At 39.5% G+C, this 15,010-nt stretch overlaps 1 protein-coding gene and 1 pseudogene across 1 annotated transcript; one reads left to right on the top strand and one right to left on the bottom strand.

Annotated features, from left to right (window-relative positions):
• The first annotated feature begins 2,227 nt into the window (after positions 1–2,227).
• Positions 2,228–14,986, top strand: tspan4b (tetraspanin 4b). The gene is made up of 8 exons (XM_085403126.1): positions 2,228–2,566; positions 5,932–6,001; positions 6,170–6,361; positions 6,496–6,570; positions 10,364–10,459; positions 11,356–11,469; positions 12,757–12,840; positions 13,326–14,986. Exons 1-8 carry the CDS (start codon positions 2,559–2,561, stop codon positions 13,392–13,394), a joined length of 708 nt encoding a protein of 235 aa, XP_085259252.1. The 5' UTR covers positions 2,228–2,558; the 3' UTR covers positions 13,395–14,986.
• Positions 13,912–14,030, bottom strand: LOC146670985 (5S ribosomal RNA; annotated as a pseudogene).
• Positions 14,987–15,010: the final 24 nt, after the last annotated feature.

Genomic DNA, 15,010 nt, shown 5'->3' with positions numbered 1-15,010 from the left:
CCATATCCATAATCACATACTGTGTATGCTACCATTGTATATAATGTATTATCTTACTTTTTTCATTGATTGTACTTATTTGTATTTTTGTATTTCCTTCTGATATCTGTACCTGAGCTGAGGTGACGCAAAAATTTCCCTGTTGTGGGATCAATAAAGTCTTATCTTATCTTATCTTATTTTAGATGGCCTAAGCCAGCACCACAGACCCTAGTGTAATGTAGATGGCCTCAGCCAGCAGCACAGGTCCTGGTGTGATGGAGATGGCCTTATCCAACAGCACAGCTGCTGCAACACAGGCTCTTGTTGTGGTCAAGATATCCTCAGCAAGCCAGTGCGGCCCTGGTGTACTGTTGAAGCCTCTAGAGCTGTCTCAGAGCTTCCTGGAGACTGTGCAGTTAATCTCATGGTAGTGAAACTAAAAGGAGGAATGAAATAATAATAATAATAGAAAAGTATTCCGCTCTTCTCCCCGCTGCTCTTCTTCCCACTGCTCTTCTTCCCGCTGCTCTTCTTCCCTCTTCTGGGAGGCAGTGGGGAGGTAGAGCGTACAGCCCAATCTGGCGAGGTGTTGGAAGCATATCTTACTTACTTGTCTTACTTCTCTCTATCACCTTTTCTGTCCCTTTAAAAAAAATGAGGCTCCATAAATGTTAAAGAGGTAAGCATTTCTCAGGTGCAGTGAATAGATAGAATAAACTGTAGAAAACTAAACAGCAGAAAGGAGAAGAGAAATGACAATTTTAACATAAACCAGTGACACACTTCTGATCAACCCTGGGAGGGCCTCCTAGGATTAGGGTGTCTAGTGATAATGGCCGAAACATCCGATGAATCCAAGGTCCACTACTGATGATATGTCCCAAATTTTAATATTATAATTTAGATTAGATCTTTAATCCCTAAACCTAACCAAGGAAAAATGACAGATTAGCTTGAGTAAAAGAACAAAAGTTAAGGCACACAACGTTGTGTGCCGCTGGTAGTTTCTGGGCTGCTTTTCCTCATAACAGCCATCCCCCAAGATTTTCTCCATTTAAAGCAATGCATTGTCAGGGATTCTAACAGCTAGTGCTTTTACTGAATCATGTGATGATTAGTTGGTCTTGTGTATATGTCTATCTCTGCAGTAAATATGTCATTCATTTTGCTGAGTCTGCAGACTCAGGATTTTAGCATTGCCCCGACCTCACAGCAAGAAGGTCCTGATTCATAACTTGACTGGGGACTGGATGGATTCTAGTGTCCATTTCCTCTGGGTACTCCAGCTTTTTCCCACATTCCAAAACATATATATTTATTTTTTTATTTATTATTCTGTGCTAGACTATAGAACAAACTGTTGTATAAATGTATGGTAAACATGTGATTTGTATGTTTTGAGACAGAGCGTTCTCACTCCCGAGGCGTAACATGTCGACGTTTTGTCACGTCCCGCGGCGTTCCTGAGGAACGCGAAAGGAGACCTTCAGCGTTCTTATGGTACGCGGTGGGTTATGGCTGGAATCCAGTGCAATGACGCTCCCGCGGTAATAGACGTTCCAGCCCTGTATTCCAGCCCTAAACCTAACCTTATCCCTAGCCCTAACCATAACCTTATTCCAGACCGTAACCAGGACTTTAATGATGTTAAATAGCGTGTTTCTAAGCGATTTGAAGAAAAAGAGCGAACATGTGTAGGTTCAGTCCAGACGGTTCTCATATTTCCTCTTTTTCCGAGGTCGTCATTTAGGAACGTGGTGGGTAGCCGAAAACGTAATATGGTGACGATTTGTCACCTAGCGTAAAATGTTACGCTTTGGGAGTGAGAACGGGTTGTTTGAGACAGTAAGATGAGAAAAGCACTATATAAATGCAAGTACATTATTTACTGTTCATAGCTTGACAATAACAAGAAATATGTAATATCACCTGAAGAGCAACAGAGGAACCGAAATACTCAGGAGTGACATGCAAAAAACAAAGAAAATGGATCTTTTGTCAGAAATCCTTTATGTTTAGACATGTCTGCAGTTATCTGAAGTAAAGCAACTTGCTCAGGATATTTTGTATGCTTGTGTTTGTACCTAAGTGTTCTTAAATGTGTAGTGACCAAAAATTTCTTAAACTGAGAAAAAAAAAGACAGAATAAGCAGGCCACATTAGACTTTAGAGGCTGTGGCCTGGAGGAGGGGTAAGTAATGTGATAAACTGTGAAGGGGGAGGGACACAGAGCGCAGTCCACAACCATCTGGAAACAGGGAGAGAGGAAGGGAGAAACAGAGAGGAAGTGAAAGAGTAGGACAGACATAGACGAAGGTCTGTTAGAAAAAAAGGAACAAAAGAGCGGTATAAAGAACTTTAATATGAAAATTTTAAAGTCCTACAGAGGAGCATGAAAAATGAACATTAACATGGTCTAGAGAAGAGAAGAGAAGATCCAGAAAACAAACTGAAAAGGCTGTTTGCTCTAGGAAAGACATCTGAAAAGGAAAACCAAGTAAAGATCCAAGTCAGGAGCTGAAGGAGCCTGGAACAGGAGCGTCACAAAGACCAGAGACTTTGAAGATTTGAACCACATGCTAAGGTAAAGTATGTACAGAAATGCTACACTATCAGAAGTATTAGTTAGATACAGTATGTCCCTCCCTATATTTTAAAACTCTATTTTGGTGTTTGCTTCCCCCTCTTACCTTCAAGATTTTCACTTATTTAAAGACATAAAGGGATAAAGATGGCTGTGTTGAGGATAGGAGTGAAGAGCTCGAGGATAAATGAGAAAATTGAACTGTATTTTTGGATCTTGATAATGTTTAAAATATGTTTAAAATAAATGTGCCAAACATTTTGCTTTCATGAAGCTATTCTGCTTTTGGACACAGCTGGTAACTCTTAAACTCTAAAAAAAAAAAAAAAAACAGAGAGACGGGATATGTTTCTGTGTTCTACCAATAGAAAATTGGTAGAAACCACTTTTTCTATCAGATGGATATACTTCTTTGCAACATTTTTGCTGAAAATAGGCCAGGGTGGGACTAGCCTGACAAGAAAAATTACATAATGTGTCAAGTGCCTTATATGAAGGTATTACTTTTATTAATATGCATAAGTTTTGGCAGACTAAACAAATTGTACTGAATGAAAATCTCATTATCTGAGATAATAATTTCTCTGTATTTTTTATTTAAATCTTATGATTAAGTTTGAGGGCTTCATCTTCCATCACACGTTTTTATGTCTGTTCTGTGAACTTGCAAAAATAAATTATGTGCAGATTTCCCCAAATCTCCTACACACAAATTAATGATCCGTTGATCAGACTGTTGTGACCCGGGAAAATCAGGTGCTAAAACAAAGGTAAGAAATGCAGTCAGGAATGTAAGATACTGTTATAAATATTTGACCCATATTTTGCAAATTTGTGTTGCAAGATTTAATATATCATTATTAATAATGATAATGCAGTGGGTGTGGATCAGTGGTGACAAATTAATTAAAATCAGAAATCACAATAAATCAGCAATAAAAGAAGACCTACTAATTTTCAGTTTGCACACACAAGTAAACATGCAACACTCAAGGGACAAAGAAATAGTCTTGAGTCATTGCTTATGTCATATTAGCTACTTATTAACAAAAAATCTTATATTACTTCATATAAATTTCTTTGACAGTTTGAATTCCTAAGTACCATAGCTACATTTGAGGCATCCTGGATATTTTTTTCAGATAACTTTGGGTTAGTCTGTTTTCCAGCTCATTCCCCACACTAATCACTGAAACATGGCTTCCTCGGAATTTTGTGTTGTTATAAAATAAAAACCAAATCTGGGCCTTGGGCTCTGTGACTCACAAAGGCATGTAAAATAACTTGAGTATTGTAACTGGGTCTAGTGAGTAGGGGAGGGAACTTCCTTCCTGTCGGAAACTTCCTGTGTGGAGTCAGTAGTCCATGGCACAATCTAAGTGTTTATAAATGAAGACTTTCCCACTAAAGTTGGTTCAAGCAAGTCAAATTCAAGAACCTTTCAAGTATTGTTAAAAAGTGTTCCAATGCTCTGGTATGCTCGATACCAGCCAGAAACGCAAGTCCCCTCTGAGGTTCCGTCAGAAAAAGCATCCAGTGGTAAACCCTGCCAAATCAAAACTACCTGCTACGGTGAGCCATTATGGCATAAGTAGAAGTTAGGGGAGGGGAGCAAATAAGATAAGATAAAGAGCGCGTGATGCTGTGAAATTGCGAGGTTTGAGATTTACAAAACTGCTGCGCCGGCTGCCAGATTATACTCTAAACTAGTGAAATTATGACTTTAATTTAAACAAACATCTGTCAGCAAATTTAAATCAAACATACAACCACTAACGATATCACCACGCAGAATGGAGGAACTCGAAGGTTCCTCCACGGATATTTTGAGCAGCACGTCACGGAGAAATCCCCCGGACCAACATAAATATAACAGATACAGAGGACCTACTCACAACCAACATTCAGATACGCGAGTCCACAAACAAAAGCTATTAACTCTAAACGCAGACAATAAATCCCTAAAACACATTCACGACATGTAAACAAGACGTATGCGAGACATTGATTTTCTCTGGAATCCCGGCCGAAACGTGGATTAGAAACTTCATGCAGTCTCGTCTCAGAGCCTGATCTTATCATTGCTAAGTTTGAACATTTCCAGTTTAAAGAACTTGTTAAAAGCAAACGGTGTGAATTAAAAGGAATGTCTTATGGTATGAACGGCTAGTTTCCTAGGGAAATCAACAACGGACGTAAAGCAATTTTGCCCATTCTAAAACGACACAGACAGAAGGGCAAACACGCCTCTCTTGTCATGGATAACTGTTACATCGACGGACAGTTGTTACAGGTTCCCACTACCACCCCTGTGCCTTGTCTGAATGGATAAGTAGACAAAATGATCAAAACCATATAGCAAAATTATAATCCTTAGATAAGAGGATGGATGGAAAGTTATTAATCTCCGGGTCTCTTCTGCAGAGTGTCCTTTGTCCTGTCTTCCTCCCCTCACCTGTTCCCACTATTGCCAAAGTACTTGCTCATAGGGGGCCATCTGATACTCTCTGTTCTCTGTATTACTGTAGAGGCCTTGGCTTACAATACAAAGACCCTTCAAGCAACTGTTGTGATTTGGAAAAATAAAATTGAAGTGAGTCATTAAAAAGACAGATATTTAAAGATATTTTATATATAGAGAGAGATTTTTTGGCAAATGTGAGACAAGCCTTTTTTGGTCCTTTACCATCAGTAGTTTTTGCCATAGGAACTCTCTCGTGGAGGCCACATTTTGCCCAGCTGTTAACCGAGTCCTAAACACTGATCTTAAATGAGGCAGGTTCTTTAGATGTTGTGATGGGATCTTCGAGTACTTTTTGGTGGGCCGGAGTAGGGCTCATAATTTATTAAGCAAATTTTTCTACCTGGGTATGTTGACAGTGTAGTGAAAAAGAAACAGATTTTTAAATACACATTCACAATCTTTCACTCTTCAACTCTTTTTACTTCAGCTTTTTCCCCCAATAATGCATTAGATTTTTGTTTCTTTTTGGGAGACGGATGAGTGCAAGTGGTCTGAGCAGAACTCTATGATAGAAAGTTAGCAGAGGTGGAACAGGCTTTCACAAAATATTTTGCTTTTTAAGGATAGTATTCTGAATGGCTTCAGCACTGTTGGTTAGACATAGAAAGTGTGCCAAACTTAACTTACTCTTTTGACACAGATCCCTCAACATTTTATAAGACACCCAAAGCACAGCACAACAAACCATGAAAGATTATTAATTTATATTTAACTGTGTTTTTCAGAACAAAACAATGTACTGGATATTTCACAAAGGCTAAAAAAAACAAATAACTAAAATTGATCGGACAAATATTGTTAAAAGATCTCTCTTTGTCCTATTTCCCTCTCTCTTTTCCAGGATGCCAGTGTCACAGGGCTGTTTATGTGTTGTCAAGTATTTGATGTTTGTCTTTAATCTCATCTTCTGGGTTAGTATTTGCAGAATTTTTATTTGATTTCTAAGTTGGCTTTGTGTTTAATTTAAGATTTCTTTGTGGTCTCTACCAATTTAGTGTTGTATGCTGCATTCATTCACTCACACTGTGTTCCACTCTGTACTAAATTTTGGCTGTGTTAACATTACATTTTCTGAGAAGCTAGGAGGATGTGGCCTGTTTGGAGTTGGAGTCTGGCTGTCCTTCACGCAGTCAGAGTTTTCCTCTCTTCCACTTTCATTTCCGTCTCTCTCAGCTGCCAATCTGCTGCTAGTTGCTGGTGGTATTACTATGATAACAGGCTTTCTGGGTTGTCTTGGAGCGCTTAAGGAGCAGCGTTGTCTATTGTTTACGGTAAGACTTCATCCACATGTAATAAAGGTACCTTATGTTGAGAAATTCTAATCTTAGTGTGAAAACATATTAGTGGGGTAAGCCACCCTTGAATGAATCGCTTCACCCTCCAACTGCTCTTATTGTCTCTGCAGTTCTTTTTGATCCTGTTACTCCTGGTCCTGACAGAAGTGACTCTCGTTTTAGTTATCCACATTTTTCATGACCAGGTAAGCTCACTCTCTACAAGGTTCAAATTTTCATTAATTTTTCTTTATTTTCATTTTGAGGTGCTCCAGAACAATAAAAAAAAAAAAAGTGTCAGTTGTGCAAGGCCATGAACAGGTTTAGTTGGACAGATGAGGATCATAGAGACAGGGTGAGATGGGGGCAAATGTTCTGTTTTGGAGACCACTAAAAGGAGCAGTTGAAAGAAGAAAAAGAAGCAGAGTTGCTGCAGTGCAATGTACACAGTAAGGAATGTGAAAATATGTAACGATCCCATAGTTAAATTTGAGAAGACTCATTAGAAAAGGCTAAATTAGGAAGAAAAAGAAGAAGAAAAATGAACAATTGGGAATTAGCACTTCTAAGAATCAAACCAGCATATTTTAGTTTAAAAAAAAAATCTTTTAAAAAAGGGATATTTCTCTAAAAGTTAAATATCTTAGAAAATAATATATTCTAAACATCATAAAGCATTATATATATATATATATATATATATATATATATATATATATATATATATATATATATATATATATATATATATATGTCAGAAGTATTTTATTGTATATATATATATATACAATAAAATACTTCTGACAGTCTGACAGCTGCTGAAAGGAATCTCTGCCACTGAAGGAGCTGATCAGTGCTGTTAGAGTCTCCTGCATGGGGTGGAAGATGTTGTCCAACAGGGATGACAGCTTAGCCACCATTCTCCTGTCACTCACCACCTCCACTGGGTCCAGGGATCATCCTAGACCACAGCTGGCCCTCCGGATCAGCCTGTTCAGTCGCTTCCTATCCCCAGCAGAGATGCTGGTGCCCCAGCAGACCACATCGTAAAAAAATGTCTGAGGCCACCACAGAGTCACAGAAGGTCTTCAGGAGTGGGCCCTTCACTCCAAAAGACCTGAGCCTCCTCAGCAGGTACAGCCTGCTCTTCCCTTTCCTGTAGAGAGCATCTGAATTGTGAATCCAGTCCAGTTTATTGTTCAGATGAAAACTAAGGTACCCGTAGCTGTCCACAGCCTCAATGTCCATACCTTGGATGTTCAGTGGTTGCAGTGGAGAATGTTTGTGCCTGCAGAAGTCTACCACCAGCTCCTTCGTTTTTCTAGTGTTGATCTGCTGGCACCAGTCCACAAAGCCTTGGGTCAGTTCTCTGTACTCCCTGTCGTCCCCATCAGTGATGAGGCCAACTATTGCAGAGTCCTTAGAGAACTTCTGCAGGAAGCACTGGGTGAAGTTGTGGGAGAAGTGTAGATGGTGAAGAGGAATGGAGCCATAACCGTTCCCTGTGGGGCCCCTGCTCTGCAGAAGACCCTGTCCGACACACAGTCCTGAGTTCTGGTCCGTGTGGTCCGTTGGTGAGGTAGTCCAGTATCTATGTTGTGAGGTGATGGTCCACTCCTGAGTTCTCCAGCTTGTCCTTCAGGACTGTGGGAATAATGGTGTTAAAGGCACTGGAGAAATCAAAGAACATGATTCTCACAGTGCTCCCAGCGGTCTCCAGGTGAGAGAGGGAACAATGTAGGAGGTGAATGATGGCATCATCCACTCCAGCTCTTGCTGGTAGGCAAACTTAAGTGAGTCCAGTGATGAGTTCACCAGGGGCTGAAGCTGAGCCAGGACCAGCCGCTCCAGGGTCTTCATCAGGTGGGATGTCAGAGCCACCGGCCTTTAGCTGTTGAGGTCCTTTGGACGTGGAGTCTTTGGCATTGGTACCACACAATTGGTTTTCCAGAGCTGTGGAACTCTCCCCAGCCTCAGGCTCAGGTTGAAGATGCGCTCCATCACCTCAGACAGTTGATCTGCGCAGGACCTGACAACCTGATGCCATCTGGACCCACTTCCTTCCTGGCTTTAATCCTCCTCATTTGCCTTCTAACCCGGGTGGTTGAGTGAGAGACATGCTGGAGATGTGTGCTGGATGTGTACTGGATGCTGTGGTTGGGGGTGGGGAGTAGTGACCAGGGTGTGTGGGGGAGGTGTGAAGTGTCTGGGGTGTCAAAGGTGGAACAGCATCAGTGGGGGGTGGGTGAGTCTGCAGCCGATGTTGAAGACTGCATCCTGGATGAATAGAATAGAATTCAACTCATGTCACAAGTACAAGGCAACGAAATGCAGTTTGCATCCATCCAGAAAGTGCTTTGGAAATAATATAGATATATTACAAAATATGGATCTATTAAAGGTATGTTACAATGTACATGGTATGAAGGTATGTTATGAATATGCTATAACTATAAGTATGCACAGGCTGTAGTGAGTGTACAAGCTATGTACAGGTTATGAACAGGATATAAATATGGTTAAAAATATGAAAACTATACAGAAATATGAAATTATACAGATTGTAGATATACAATTGTGAGTATTAATAAACAGTTATAAACAGTTGTAAAACTATAATTATTGTATTGTACAGAATGATTGTCTATACAACATTTACAGTAGTGTAGTTTAGATCAGTGAGATATGTGGATAATTTCTACAGTAGTTATATAAAGTGCTAGTGGTTGTAATTGGTGGTTCAGTCCATGTTATTGTGTGTATGAGGGTACAGTTGGTAATCAAACCTGTTAAAGAAATAATTCAGGTCATTTGCCCACCTCGCATCCCCCATGGGCAGAAGGTGTTAATCTTTGTGCCCCAAGATGATTCCAAGGCATCTCCAGACTTCTTTAACATCATTCTGCTGAAGCTGAACTGATCAGTCCTTTCAGCTCTCTCTGCACCCCTTTCAGCTCCTCCCTGTCTCCAAATTTGAAAGCCCTCCTCTTCTGCTTGAGGACAGCTTTTATTTCTTGGGTAATCCATGGTTTGTTGTTGGAGAAGCAACACGAGGTCCTAGATAAGTTAATGTAGGCTGTAACGAAGGTCACAAGTCTGTCACTGTCCTTCCCGTGGTCGTCACAAAGCATCTCCCACACAGTAGAGTCAAAACAGTCTTTTAGAGCCTCCTCGCTCAGTGTAAATTTGTTGTCACCTCAAAAAAACTCAACATGCAACCACTGATGTCTAAATCACTAGCAACAAAAGCGAGTACACCCCTAATTGAAAATGTCCAAACTGTGCCCAAAGTGTCAATATTTTGTGTGGCCACCATTATTTTCCAACACTGCCTTAACCCTGTTGGCCATGGAGTTCACTAGAGCTTCACAAGGTGCCACTGGAAACTTCTTCCACTCCTCCATGATGAAATCATGGAGCTGGTGGATGTTAGAGACTTTGCACTCCTCCACCTTCTATTTGAGGATGCGCCACAGTTGCTCAATAGGGTTTAAGTCTGAAGACATGCTTGCACCTGAGACCTCATAACGCTAATGAGTCACATGACACCAGGAAGAGAAAATGGCTAATTGGGCACAATTTGGACATTTTCACCTCGGGGTGTACTCACTTTTGTTGCCATCGCCAAGTAGGCAATAATGGCTGTGTGTTGAGTTATTTAGAGGGGACCGCAAACTTACACTGTTATACAATCTGTAAACTGACTACTTTACATTATATCAAAGTAAGGGGTGTACACACTTTTGTGAGATACTTAGCCCTGCGACAGCTGGAATGGGCTCCATATCTATCTATCTATCTATCTATCTATCTATCTATCTATCTATCTATCTATCTATCTATCTATCTATCTATCTATCTATCTATCTATCTATCTGGATGGATGGATGGATGGATGGATGGACGCGCCAGTCTGTCTATATTATATATTATATATATACAATTGATTTTTTTATGATTAATTGTATATCCTTGTTTCGTTCACTGTCTTTTTGTCAGCTGGATTCAAAAGCACAAAAAGATTTAAAGGAAGATATGAAGATGTATGAATCAGATCCTGGCCTTAAGAATTCCTGGGACAATGTCCAGAAAATGGTGAGCATTTTTACTGAACAGCACATGAAAATACAATAATCCTCTTTTCAACAGAATAACGGATATACTGTGTAGCCTGGGAAATTAGTTGCCACATGGGACACAATAACAGGGGTTCTTGCAGCATTTTAATGGCATACAGATAATAAACAAAAAGGAAAAATCACAAAACATCCAATAAAAAAATATGCACTGAAAATACAACAGTGGCTCTGTCTACAGACAAAAACAAACGAAGGAACAAATTAATACCAAGCCAAAACCACCAAATGATTGCAAAATGACCGTAGGCACTTACACTACAGTTTCACTAGCTTCATGTCTGGACACACTGGAGATTGCAGACTCTGCATCTTGCTACACATATAAGTTCATGGAGGTTTCTAGTCCGTGCGGAAGGTACTGATCACCAACAACAGCTACAAACACATGCACAGTCTTGTTAAATATTGCCTTAAAATTTTTAAAGTATTGACACAATAAAGTCTCAACACATTACAGTCATATTTGCCAAGGACTGCATGAAGCAATTTCGCACCACAGTCTGCGATACATCTCCAGCTTGGTGCAGTCCAAACGCAACCCCAATTCAAAATAAACCTGACAAAACCATAGACCAAGATGCAGTTGGCAAAATCTAGAAGTAACTACTGTTCTTGGTGATGGTGCCACCTTGTCAGTTTAATGAACTTTACAGCCACAAATTATGAACATTAAAAAAACACAGATTCAAAATAAGTGATGAGAGTACATGACAAGAGTATAGGCACCCTAATAACCCAAGAGAAAACTGTCAAGTCAAAAGGATCTACATGAGTTTACACGTGCAAATGTTAAACGTAGATTAAATATTTGGTATTACTGTCCTCTTTGCATCCTGTCATCTGCTCTTCCAGTTCAAGTGCTGTGGCGTAACCAACAAAACAGACTGGTATAACGTGCTGCAGGGAAAGCTACCCTTATCATGTTGCTCAGTTGGGACACAGACGTGTGTTGAAGGATGGACTGAGGTTTGTTGCTTTTTAATTTTTATTTTTTGGGGGGATAAACCTCTCAAATGAAACAGAATTTTCCTACAGATCAATGAATGTATGTGTCACACATACTGCTTGGGCAACTGCATACTAAAGTCTTTGCATTTTTCAGAGCAGAATTTGCTAACAAATCTTAGTTTGGTAACTACAAGATTTATGTTTCAGGAATTGTGTAGACTTCAACTCTGAGTCAGTTACCAGGGTAACAGACTCTGTGAACTAAACCTGAGGCTATGAAGCAAGATTTTGGCTTATCTGGGTAACTTTAGGGTTGGCCCATGGTTTTCTGTGGTCAACTACAAAGTTGGTTCACTTCTTACCAGGGTAGATCACTATAATGCGGTAGATCTAACCAGCTCTGCTCCAGCTTAGGTTCCAGATTCAAGATCAAAAGATATGAAATCACCCTAAGCAATTCTCCAGAAAAAAGCATCACAATTGCTGGAAGATCCCTTGGACCTCTGCAGGAAGAATAGCAGGTTCTTCAAAGTTTTCAAGTAATTGAAAACTCAACTGGCTTCTCTAAAAATGTAAAAGAACCCACCCACCACTTTAATGACACTCTAGATCTTGTTTTAACATACGGCATAGAAACTGTTTACATTTAAGAATATAATCCACCCACTGTTATCATCTTCAATGGCCTGTACCAACACAGAGCATGAGCCTGGTTCTGTTGGAGGTTTCTTCCTGTTATAATGGAGTTTTTCCTTCCCACTGTCGCCAAATTGATTGCTGGGTTTTTCCTCTGTATGTATCATTGTAGGGTCTACCTTACAATAGCCAGGGTCTACCTGGAGCTGAACAGAATTTGTGCCTGATCTTGCCTTAATTAAAAACGGATCACGGTTTGGATTTGACTTGCGGTTCAAATGGCAGCATAGGTTCTGATCCATAACAGAGCCTGTGATATCTTCTGGTTGATCTGGTCAAATAACTGAGACTATTTAGGTGATTTTTAAGTGGACAATATGTTTCTGAATTCAGCCACCATTCTTTCCAACATGTTGTTTGATATTTAATGACCGAATTCTAATCTGTGGACAAATTTGCATCTAACATAGTGTCTTTTACCCTGATAACTGACTCAGAGTTGACGTTAACTCTCTGGAGCAGAAAACAGGAGTTTCACACATCTCAGGGTTTAGGAACTCAGAGCTGCTAGCTAAACCTGCATACTGGAATATAGCCCTGGCATTCTTCTTCGCTTTTCTTTCTATCTATAACTACTCTGCCTCAACTGTTTCCCCATGTCGTTTGCAGCCATGCTACCAGAAAGCAAGAAAGTGGCTGATAAAAAACATCACCTCTGTCCTGGTGTTTGGAGTGTGTATTGGTGTTGTGCAGGTAGACAATATTAATGTTTTCTATATACTATACATACATACTGTCCATAAACAAAATGTACATTTAAACTTAGTAACTGTTTGCCTACCCTTTAGGCTCATAAAACTTGAAATAACGTATCTTTTGGTAATTATGTGTTGTAAGCTGTAGCTCAGTTATTTGTACATTTACAATGAAAGGTGGTATAGATTCCAAAATCTTAGATCATATATCAGCTATTAGGAATACTTGTGTTTAGTCTGAATTTCTTGATTCAGTTATTCATGCTGATTGCTTTTAACTGGTCGAAATCACTTGCATTCGCTTATACACTGTGGATGTGAACATGGGCAGCTGAGGACAGTGCAGACAAGTAGTTCTTGTTATACATCCTAGTCCACCTGGAGTCTGAGTGCATAGTTGGTGTATTTCTGTGTAGTTCCTGTCATATGTAGCGTTAATGACTTGTTAATTAATGACCTGTACGTCTCCTCTTGTTTTGTCAGATTTTGGCCCTGGTGTTCTCCATGCTCATGTATTGTCAAATTCTTTCGGTCGAGAAACACTTGGACTAACTGCAGAAAAGCTGTTCAACAGATGTCACGTGACGCCTATCAAACTCATGAACTGAATTTCTAAAATCCATAATCCAGCCTGGAACATTCCACTGATTAATTTTGGTTCAGATTTTCAGTCATTACATTATTACATGGCAATTACTGTTAACACCGATTTACTTAGTTCTTCCACACCGCGCTGTACAAAGACATCTGTTAACTGGGATATATTAATTAACCTAGTAATGACTATCATTTCCTTCATTGTAGATACAATTTGACAAATATTTATTTAGTATATACTATATTTTTAGCCTTTGGATGTCATTTATCTAAGATGTAAAAAAAAGCACAGAGGAGCACTCTTAATGGACTTCTTATATAGCGCTTTTCTACTGTCTTGAAGTACTCAAAGCGCTCTATACAACACACCGCATTCACCCATACACACCAGCACCAACCTTTGTCAGTGCTTTAACTCATACTCCAATGGATGCATTGGAGACCAAGTGGAGGTTAGTATCTTAGATTAGTAAGCTTAGAGCACCTGGTATTCCCAGGCAGTCTCCCATCCAAGTATTAACCAAGCCCAACACTGCTTAGCTTCCAAGCCCAGATGAGATCGGGCGTGCTCAGGGTGGTATGGCTGTAAGCACGAACTGCTGCAAGGGGCTAAATACACAAACTGCTGGTTCAGTTTGTGTATTTAGTCCAGCACGGTAGTAGCAGAAAATATATTTGACACATGGACCCTGGAAAATAGATTTTTATTTGACGTTTAATTCTAAATTTCTAGCCTGTAAAATGTAGGCATACTGGATATACATCTGCTTCACTTATTTTACCGCAACAATTTTCAAATATCCTCATAGTCACTCAGAATGTAACTCTTGGTATTCCTTTATAGCCTATATATTCTAACTGATACAGGGCAAAATTTAAAGTACAGATGCAGGCAAGGGTAGTACTGGTAAAATTTATTAGATGTGAGGATCACTGATATCCACCCTGCTTAAAGGTCACAACATGCACAAGAATTTGAGTATGTTGAGACATTAGTCTCAACATACTCAACATGACTCCAATGTCTTAACATTAGAGTAAGTTCACCTAAAAATGAAAAACAGTAAAAATAAATAAATAAAAAATGTCCTATTTGACAAAAGTTTGAGTAACAAACTGAGTAAGCTTTGTGAGACTAGCAGAAAGTAAGATAAAGTACATGAAGACTTGATTCAGGTGATTCCCTGTAAGACGTGCAGCTCAGTTTCAACTCCATCCATCTGTTCCCTCTCGCTTGGTCGCTCCGTGTCTTTGGACTGTGGGAGGAAGCCGAAGTACCCGGAGAGAACAACCCACGCAAACAGGAGGAGAAGATGCAAACTCCACACAGAAAGGACTTCACATAAAACCAGTAATTTATCCTTTAGACATGACATCCCCTGTGTGGCATATATCAGTGTTTTGCTTGTAAATTGGTGTAATTAATTAACAAAAACAGTGAACTATTAAAACCTTAAGAGAACAGAGATGGATGTTTCATGTCAAAATAATGTAAAGTGCCTTTGCAAAAAAAAAAAAAAAAAAAAAAAATCAATAAAAACATAAAAGGTAAACTCACAATTACATACATA

This window comes from Rhamphochromis longiceps, linkage group LG4, assembly GCF_057381845.1.
Source record: "Rhamphochromis longiceps isolate RC_006_pf linkage group LG4, R_longiceps_female_GT1.1, whole genome shotgun sequence".
Taxonomy (NCBI): domain Eukaryota; kingdom Metazoa; phylum Chordata; class Actinopteri; order Cichliformes; family Cichlidae; genus Rhamphochromis; species Rhamphochromis longiceps.
The sequence above is the reverse complement of the archived record's forward strand: the minus strand, read 5'-3'. Positions and strand labels throughout refer to the sequence as shown.